This window comes from Galeopterus variegatus, unplaced genomic scaffold (assembly GCF_000696425.1).
Source record: "Galeopterus variegatus unplaced genomic scaffold, G_variegatus-3.0.2 Scaffold1752, whole genome shotgun sequence".
NCBI lineage: Eukaryota > Metazoa > Chordata > Mammalia > Dermoptera > Cynocephalidae > Galeopterus > Galeopterus variegatus.
Window position 1 is genome coordinate 37,657 of NW_007727863.1, and position 9,253 is coordinate 46,909.

The window sequence follows — 9,253 nt, forward strand, 5'->3', positions numbered from 1 at the left end:
AGAAAGAGACCACGGAGGCGACAGGCTGGAGGAGGGGCCGGGGCGCCGGGGTGCTGGGGCTTGCTTGTTGGGGCGCCCCGAGGCGGCCCTGCCTGGACGGTCCTGCTGCAGAGGCACAGCGGGGACACTGGGGCAGGCTTCAAGGCTGCTGCTGGAAGTCGCCAGGGCTCAGTTTGCACGTGCACATCAGCCAGAAGACACAGACAGCCATGGAAACCCAGATCCAGATGTCCTCACAGGGGTCAGTGTGCGGCCCACGACATGTGTGGCCGGGGTGAGCGCCTTCTTCCCTGTGGGACCCACGGCTGGACTTGCCGAACCTGGACCTCAGCCGCCTCTCCTTCCTGGAGCAACTGTGGGTGACAAAGCCACTGCTGTGGGGCCGTGGGCGTTGTGGCTGGGGCTTCTGCACCCAATGATGTCAAAGACCGAGAGGGGGACAGAGACGGAGCCCTCGCTGATGGAGACGGGCTAGCGGCACTGGTCTCCTGGGGGCAGTCGTGGCCAGCAGTGACAGGGCCCCAGCCACCTTCGTCCCTCCCTGTACCTTCAGTGACATCAGTAAAGGAGCCCTTGTCTGTGGTGTCCTCAGAGAAGGCGACACAGCCCTCCCCTCCAGCAGTGGGGCCGCCAGCGCTGGGCTCTGGAAGGACACCGTTACCAGTGGCAGCAGGGCCACCGCCAGCATCTCTCGTCCCTTTGCCCTCAGTGACATTAGTGAAGGAGTCCTGGCCTCTAATGACACTGGTGAAGGACAAGAGGAGGGTGATGGAATCGTCCCCACTGCCATGAGGCTGATGACATAGGACACCGGCAGTGGGCTACTTCCAGTGGTGACAGAGCTGTCGCTAAAGGAGATGGGGCCCTGGCCTGTGGCCACACCCATAGGGCTGGAGACGGAGCCCGAGCCTTTGAACAGGAAGCCTGGGGCTCGAGGGTCTTCTGAGCTTGCTGATGGGGAGGCCGGGGCGGTGGAAGACAGGAGCTGTGATGGTCACCGGGAGGCCTCTGCCCTCAGGCACGGCCACGGGATTCCTGGACAGGTGGAGGAAGCCCCTGCGGATGATGAGGGGCCCACTGTGGCCAGCAGCTGGAAGGGAGCCCTCCTGAGGGGCGACATGGCCGTTGCCATCAGCGACAGGCCCCTTGTCCTCATCCACATCCACAAGGGAGAAAGGGATAGTGACGATGCCATCACACTTGTGGGAGAGGTCGCTGCTCTCAGAGAGGGTGTTCTTGATGAAGACGGACACAGGGACACAGAGACACAGATGGTGACAGAGTTGGGGTCGTGGCCGCTGGCGCAGCTGACCATGGGGCCACTGCTGAGCGGCAACAGCTGTCTGCTGCTGGAGCCGGTGCCGTCACTGCCCATGGCACTGCTGGTGAAGCCGTCACCATATGTGGCATGCCTGCCCTGGAAGGAGTCGGTGCTCCTGACCATGGGCCCCCAGGCGGGGTCTGGGGCTTTCTGGAGGAGGCAGACCCCCAGATCGCAGGCCTCACAGTGGTCCCCAAAGCAGAGCTCGGGGCACTGGCTGGGGCTGAGGCTGTCCCGGTAGCATTTCCACAGGACGTACAGGACCAGTTGCTGAGGGAGATGCAGACATTGAGAGGGCTCACCTGGCAGTCTCTGCGGGCACCCAGGGGCATAGCCTGCACTGCTGGCCCCCATGCGCATCTTCACCAGACCCTGGTGGGCGTCCCCCTCCCACCACAGGTGGAAGAGGCTGTGCACATGTGCTGATGCCCAGGGCCACAGGCAGCAGTGGCACTGGAGCCTGTGGGGCAGAGGTGGCAGGTGAGCTGAAGGGAGGGGGCGCCAGCTGCCGCAGAAGCCACATGGTGGGGTCCCTTGGCATTCTGCTGGTGTCGCTGCGGTCCCACAGCCACATCCCACACTCAAACCTTAACCCTCAAACCTCACCCTCCAGCCAGCCAGCCAAGGCTGCGGCCGAGGTGAGCCCACACCTCCTCCTGCCTCCGTGAGCCCCGAGCCCCTCATCTGCACACGGACAGAACGCAGGTCTGCAGCCCCTTTACCTGCAGCCCCTGATCTAAAAAGCTGAGATGCAAACACCTGCTCATCAGTGTGCAGCCAACGCATGCTGGCCTGACAGCTGCAAGGCGGCTCTGCTGCTGTCTGCTGTCTGCTGTCTGCTGCTTTTCTGTTTTGTGACCTGGGGTTTAGCCAGAGTCAGAGGCAGTCATAGGGACAACAGTCAAAACAGGCAGAGCAAGCCCCTGGGTGTCTGTCACTTGCAAAGGCTACCACGAGGTACTGGGGAAATGAGCCTTGATGGGCTCATCCCAAATGAGAGGAGGGGACACCGCTGTCTCCTGTCATCGGAGGGGAGATAAAGCTGGAGGACTGCCCGACATGGCGCAGGACGCCCTGCTGAGCATCACCTGTGATGGGAAATTTGGGGAGGGCACAGGTGGCGCGATCAGCCTGCCAACACAGCGGAAATTACCAGGACGGCGGGTGAGCCCCCGGGACTTTCAACAGTGCGCTCTGACGTGTGCACGGGACAGAGCCAGGCGCCCACCCCCTCGGCTGGGAGAGGCCTTGCACCCAGGACCCCAAAGAGGAAGGTGCGGGAGGGCCCGGGCCTGCTCCCAGCCAGCCACTGGCCCCATGATGGACACTCTCCTCCAAGACCTGCAGGCCACCCGATGAGCCACCCCTCGCTGGGCGCACACAGAGCTCCGCACTTCGTGGGAACCTGCCCTCCTGCGAGCCGCTGCTTCAGCGCTGCCCCGTGCAGCTCTCGGGCGGTGGAAGCTCTTGGTCTGATCCACATCCGCACCTCCCAGCCCGCAGCCTCCAGCCACGCGTGGACACAGAGCACGCAGACGTGGACGGTGCCCGAGGAACTGAACTTCTACCACTTTAAATCTGATTAATCGGCACTTGGAAAGCCACGTATGGTGGTGGCTGCTGTGTGGGAGGGCGTGGTCCTGCCGTGTAGTCTCTGAGTCCCCCGAGCCTGTATCCCATCTACAAGACACAGCCTTGGCGCACCGCGCAGAGCGGGTCTGCACTCTACTCTGGCTGCAGGCTCAGGGAGGGGCTCCAAGGCACTTCTCAGACCCCGCCAGGGTTGTTACCTTCCCGGCACCAGAAACAGCCAGGACTCCCACACACACCTGGCCCTGGAGATTTCAGACACTGGGGAGCTGTGGTGACAGCGTCACATGGCAGACAACTCCCTGTATGCCCACGGTGTCCCCAAAGAATGACCATCATGCCAGCACTCTGAGGGCTGGACTGGCCGGATGTCTGCGAGGCCTGTGGCACTGCCCTGCGCCCCTCCCTGCTGGCGCTCTGCAGAGCTGGGGTGTCTTGGTTAGGGGAGAAGCCGTTGATTCACTGACAGCCACTGTTGTCATGACAATGAAGCAGAAAGCTCACCTGGGGACCCACAGCCATCCCAGGCCTCCCAATCCGGGCCCCCTCCACCCAGCAGCCCAGTCTGGGGCAGCTCCCCAACTCACAGGCCGAGCACCCCACTGTGAGCACCCCACACGTGCCCCAGCTCCCACCCGACTCAGGGCCGCATCCGCTGGTCCTCAGGCTGTCTGCAGCACACAGCCGGACAGTGTCCACAGGCACCTGCACATTCCAGATCCACCTGTCAGCGCTGACAGCAGCAATGCCATGGAAATGCCATGGAAACAGGCGACAAGCCATGCCTCCAAGGGCAGCGCTGGCCACAGGAGCTGAAGTGAGCAAAAGGAAGCCCCCCACATGGCATGGGCGGCCCCAAGTCCCTCTCAGTTCATGGGCACTGAGCAGCCCCATTTCCCATCAGGGAGAACAAGTACACAGCCCCGCCCACCTGTCTGGGGCACGAGACCAGGCCAGACAGATGCCCCGATTCCCACCCTGTGGCCACTGCTCCCAGGCCACACCCACCCTCACTCCAGGACGAACCAAGGGCCGTTGGTGAAGCACCTACAGCCTTCTCCCCTCTTGCAGGACCCGCAGGAGGCCCCCAGCCCTCGGCCAACCTCAACAGCCCCTTCAGTCGGTACTGGAAACTGCCACCTTCCAGACACCTGGCACCAGGCTCTCCTGGGGGAGCAGACCCCAGACGTCCCAGTGCTTCCTCTTGGCCATCAGCTGCGCAAAGATGCAGCCCCACACGTCCACGCCGGCCCCGCCCATGCTGGCTGGGACCCGCAGTGCGGTGAGGGCTGTGCCTGCTGGGGGCTCCCAGGAAGCAGCCCACACCCCACGCACTGGCCACCGGCCGCTTTGACAGCAGTGGGGCTCCATGGTAACCAGTTCTGTCTCTGAGAAACGGGAAGCAGAAAGGAAATATGATAAATCACCCATGATCCCTCCTCCCAGAGATGATCCGCCACAGCACCATCGTGGGGGTGCTGATGTACACGTTTCCACACGTGTGTACATACAGCAATAGTCACACTCGTGTGCACAAGCAGGAAACCATACTAGCACATCACCCTGTGGCTGGCTCTTTTTACTGCATACCCGATCGTGAGCGATTTCAAGTAGCCAGTGCTTTTCCTGTTCACAGCTTGCCATGAACTATCTTCCCTGCCTCCGTCGTTGAACAGCACGGTGCTAATTCTTTGCCACACAAACAAAGCTGTGATGAACTTTATTGATCATGTGTCATTGAAACTTCCCCTGGGTTTTTATCCTTTGAAGTTTTTATTGGTGAGAAATACAAAACATGCACATAAAAATGCCTAAAACATAAATGCACAGCTCCATAAATTATCATAAAGTGTTAGGTCACAACCTCCTAGAAAAGACAACCTCAACAGCCTCCAAAGTGCTCTACCTGCTCCCTCCCAATTTCAGCACCCCTCCCCCCAGGCACCACCAGACAGGCTGTGACCACTTTGCAGCTGTCCTAAGATGCACCCTAAGCATTACCATTTCGTTTTGCGGCTTTTGAGCTTTATGTAAACAGAATCCTGCATCATGCATTTTGGGCGTGTGTGTCTGGCTTCTCGCACCTTTTTGGGTTTTTTCGTTAGTGAGGTTCAGCCTCATTGCCATGAGCAGCAGTAGTCTGTCAGGGCACAAGAGAAAACCAGCTGGGAAAGGAGCCGGCCCGCATCTGCGCAGCATGGAAATGGGCGTGGGCACGGAGGGCAGCCCAGGCGTGCAGAGCTGGAAGACGCAACCAGTCCTCGGGTGTCGATGGAAAACTCAAAGCAGAGAAGGCCGCTGGGTGACCATCGCTGACGAAACTTCCCCGGATGAGGATGTGGCACCTCACCTTCTGTTGACTCGCCAAGTGCTGGCGGGGTTCCCAGGACTCTCAGCGCTGGCACAGCTCAGGGAGGGTACCTGAGGACGAGCAGCTCGCCGATGGCAGGTCAGTGTGGCATCTCTTGGTGTGGCTGCTGACAGGCAGCCAAGTGGACTGCATTAGTCCGTTTCTGTTGCTTATCACAAAATATTCAGGACTGGGTGATTTATAAGAAAACAAAATTTATTGCTTAGTTTCTGAGGCTGGGAAGTCCAAAGTCCATCTGGTGCTGGTGACAGTGACTCGGGTCTCACATTGCAAGATGGTGGAAGCAGAGAGAGCAAAGAGAGAGACTCTCCTCTCCTTTTAAAGCCCTCGGAACCACGCCCCTGACCACCATTTTTAATCCATTCACCACTGCAGGGTCCTACAATCCAACCACCTCTTCAAGGCTCCACCTTTCAATGACCATCATAGGATCTCCCACCCTCTTAACAGTCACAGTGGGGGCTAAGTTTCTCATACATAAAACTTGGGGGACACAATTCAAGCTTCAGGGAGTTTCAGGGGGACATAATTCAACCCACTGCACTCCCTGTCCCTGTCCCGTGGTGGACTGATTACTTTGTCACTCTGCTCTTGCCCTCCCGCGAGTTTAGATGTCACACACTCTGTTTCTGCTCCTTCGGTGCTGGCCCTCGACATTTCAGCACACAGACTTGGTATAACCACAGTGTGAAGCTGAGCACACCTTCGTCCCAGGGACGCCCCAGCCCTCCGCGCCGCCTCTCACCTCCCGGGAACCGACATGAGCGAACGAATGTGGATCTCGGCGGATCTCCTGGCTGAGCTCCCGCCCCAGCCACCCGGAGGTAGCACTCATCCGTCCCTGCCCTGCATGCCCAATGACTTTCCCCACCCTCCTGCCACTTCACAAGCCTCTTTTCACCTCTGTCCGGTCTGCAGCTAATCCTGTCAAGCGAGTTGCTGGTGGTGGCAGTGGTGGTGTCACATTTTTCATTTTTGAAACTTTTTTTCAATCTGTTTCAAATATGTCGCATCTTTTTGCCTTGCAGCTAAGGGTGACAATGGGATATAAGAGGAAATCTGGGATGTATTTCTGAGAAGCCTCCCCAGCACAAGCCAGAGAGCTCGGAAAGTCCACTTTTCTCACTCCACGTCCACTTTCTTTGTTCATCGATGCAGAGGTGATGGCAGGCACCCCAGCAGCCACTTGAGACCATGAGGTGACCTTGAGGGTGGAAGCCACCTGCTGAATGAGCAGAGATGCAGGAACCTGGATCCCTGATGATAGCTGGGGTCACCACACTGCTTCTGGATTGACTACCTCTGGACTTCTTGTCCAAATGAGAAATAAACCAGCTGCCACTTTACTTATTTATTTACTTCGGCACTGTTTTCTGGGGTTTTTTGATTATCGCCCAGCTAGCTGTAGTAATCCTGATTGATATGCTGGGGTTGTACCTAAGGTCCTGGGTTTCGTTGGCTGGTTCAGGGCCATTGTGTGTGTGTGTGTGTGTGTGTGTGTGTGTGTGTGTGTGTGTGTGTGTGTGTGTGGTGAGAGGAGGACATCCCCTTGTGGTCCTGGTCACATGCCCATGAGGGGGTCTGAGGAGATGGGTGCTGCCCCCTCACTCCTCATAGCCTTGGTCACAGAGGTCCCCACAGAGCACTCCCTCTCCCCACGGCCCTCTGGGCCCAGTGGCTCCAGGCCTCTTCCACAGCACGATTATGCCACTGCCCCATCTGCCAGTCCCACGCCTCAGGCCTGGCCATTTCTCCAGACTCCCCAGGTCTGGAGACAATAACCTGGCTCTGAGTTAAGGGAAAAGCTTCAGAATTGTGACCGGCAACCACCACCCATGAACAATCCTCTGGATGGCACCTCTGACCCTCGTGGCATGCAGAGTGCTGGCCACCCTGGCATTCTTTGCGCATGAATCACTCAGTCTTCTTTGGACCTGTTTCAGAAGACTTTTCCAAAGGCCCAGGGGCAGACCACAGAGAAGTCAGCCTTTGCAGGCCTCTGCTTGTCTCCCAAATCCACAAACCACATCCCCACAAAAGCCACATACAAGGCCAACTAGCAAACTAGCCCGCCATGAACGTTCCCCTCTTTATCAGAGAAATGCACCCCATCGACTCCTGTGTTGTGTGGCATCATCCCCAAGCTGCGGGTCCGAGTGTATCAATGTCCAGCCTGGAGGTGGACACAAGGAGCCCCTCCATTGACCAAACTGTGTGGATGTTGCTTCCTCTAAGGACAGACTCCTGTCCCCACTGTCTGACCAGCCCCCCCAAGGATGGCTGCAGAATGGTTGGGCTGGGGAGAGGGCGTGAGTGGACCACCAGGAAAGAACATGTCAGGGAAACCAGGTCCTGCTCCAGAACTAGTGGCCCACCCGGCGAGACGGCTCCACGCTCTCCTGCCCCCGCAGACACAGCGCCTCCTCCAGACCCCTGTTCATTCACTGTCCCAAGCTCAGCTTTGGCGAGAGCAGGTGCAGGCAGGGGCAGCCTCAGACCTTCTCACAGCCCCGGGTCCCACAGCTACCGGCGCCCGCAACCAACGATGCTCAGGGTGTCTGGGCCTGGGCAGGCCTCCTGAGGACCCCCCGCTGTGATGCTGCACCAGGACATCTAGCTTTGGGACAGGGAGCAGGGCAGAGGTAGTGCCATAGCAAGGGAGGGGTCGGGGCTGAGCCAGCCAAAGCCAGCGAGAGGCTGTTCAGCCAATTGGGCAACGTTTCTCTCCCAACAGGACCCGCCTTTGTGTGTGTGATGAGCAGAGAGAGAATTTGGCACGAAACCACGGTGGCCCCTCACTCCTGCAAACCTCAGCAGAGGGTGTCCAGCTCCCAAACACAGGGACCACCTCCCCCAGACCCCAGGCTCCGGGGCCCACCAGTAGGCCCAGTCACACAATCAAGGTGTGTGTTCCTGGTTCTGGTCCAATGCTCTGTGTGGCTGCTGTCCCTGGGCTGTCCCCAGGCAGGCGGGGGTCCTGGAGCCAGCAGCTGAGGCAGCAGCATCCGTCCGGCCAGGTCTGTTTCTAAAGGCTCTTCGCACCAACCAAGAAGCCCCTCACTCCCTGGATTTGACCCAGTGTCCGGCATCTCCACCAAGCCCTGGGGGGTGGGTGGCTGTTTCTAAAGGCTCTTCGCACCAACCAAGAAGCCCCTCACTCCCTGGATTTGACCCAGTGTCCGGCATCTCCACCAAGCCCTGGGGGGTGGGTGGCTTCCCCTGGAAGGACCAATGAGAGATGCAGGAGCCAAGGGGCTGTTCCACATTCTCAGTAGGGAGAGTGGCCTTCCCAGAGGGTGGGCAGCCGTCCTGCATTCTCAGGGGCAGCTGCACACCCATCCCAGCTCAGCCTGGCTCCAGAGCCCAGGTGGGGCTGCACCTCAGCCACCCGGGTGACCAGCAGACGCATGAGTGATGCCCACTGTGCTGGCATGAGAAGGCAGTAAAGTGTTCACACCCACACACAAAGTACACACAGTACACATCAACACACAACATGCATCAGCACACACAATGCACATCACACACACAGTACACATCAACACGCACAACACAAGCACAATACAATACACACAACACACATCAGCACACACAATGCACATCACACACACAACACAAGACATACACAGCACATATAATACACAGTACACATCAACACGCACAACACAACACACAATATACATCAACACACAACACGCATCAGCACACACAATGCACATCACACACACAACACACAGTACACATCAACACACACAACACAAGACATACACAGCACATATAATACACAGTACACATCAACACGCACAACACAACACACAATACACAATACACATCAACACACAACACAAGCACAATACAATGCACACAACACGCATCAGCACACACAACACACACAACACACATCAACACACAACACAAGCACAATACAATACACACAATGCACATCACATCACACACACAACACAAGACAT

The 9,253-nt window shown here is 58.1% G+C and overlaps 1 protein-coding gene across 1 annotated transcript; it reads right to left on the reverse strand.

Annotated features, from left to right (window-relative positions):
• Nucleotides 1-32: 32 nt before the first annotated feature.
• On the reverse strand, nucleotides 33-4,171 carry RTP5 (receptor (chemosensory) transporter protein 5 (putative)). Its single transcript, XM_008578750.1, is given in 8 exon segments — nucleotides 33-357; nucleotides 360-473; nucleotides 476-744; nucleotides 816-924; nucleotides 965-1,235; nucleotides 1,313-1,781; nucleotides 4,015-4,063; nucleotides 4,066-4,171. Coding segments are annotated over 8 exon segments (1,605 nt in total). The 3' UTR covers nucleotides 33-139.
• Nucleotides 4,172-9,253: the final 5,082 nt, after the last annotated feature.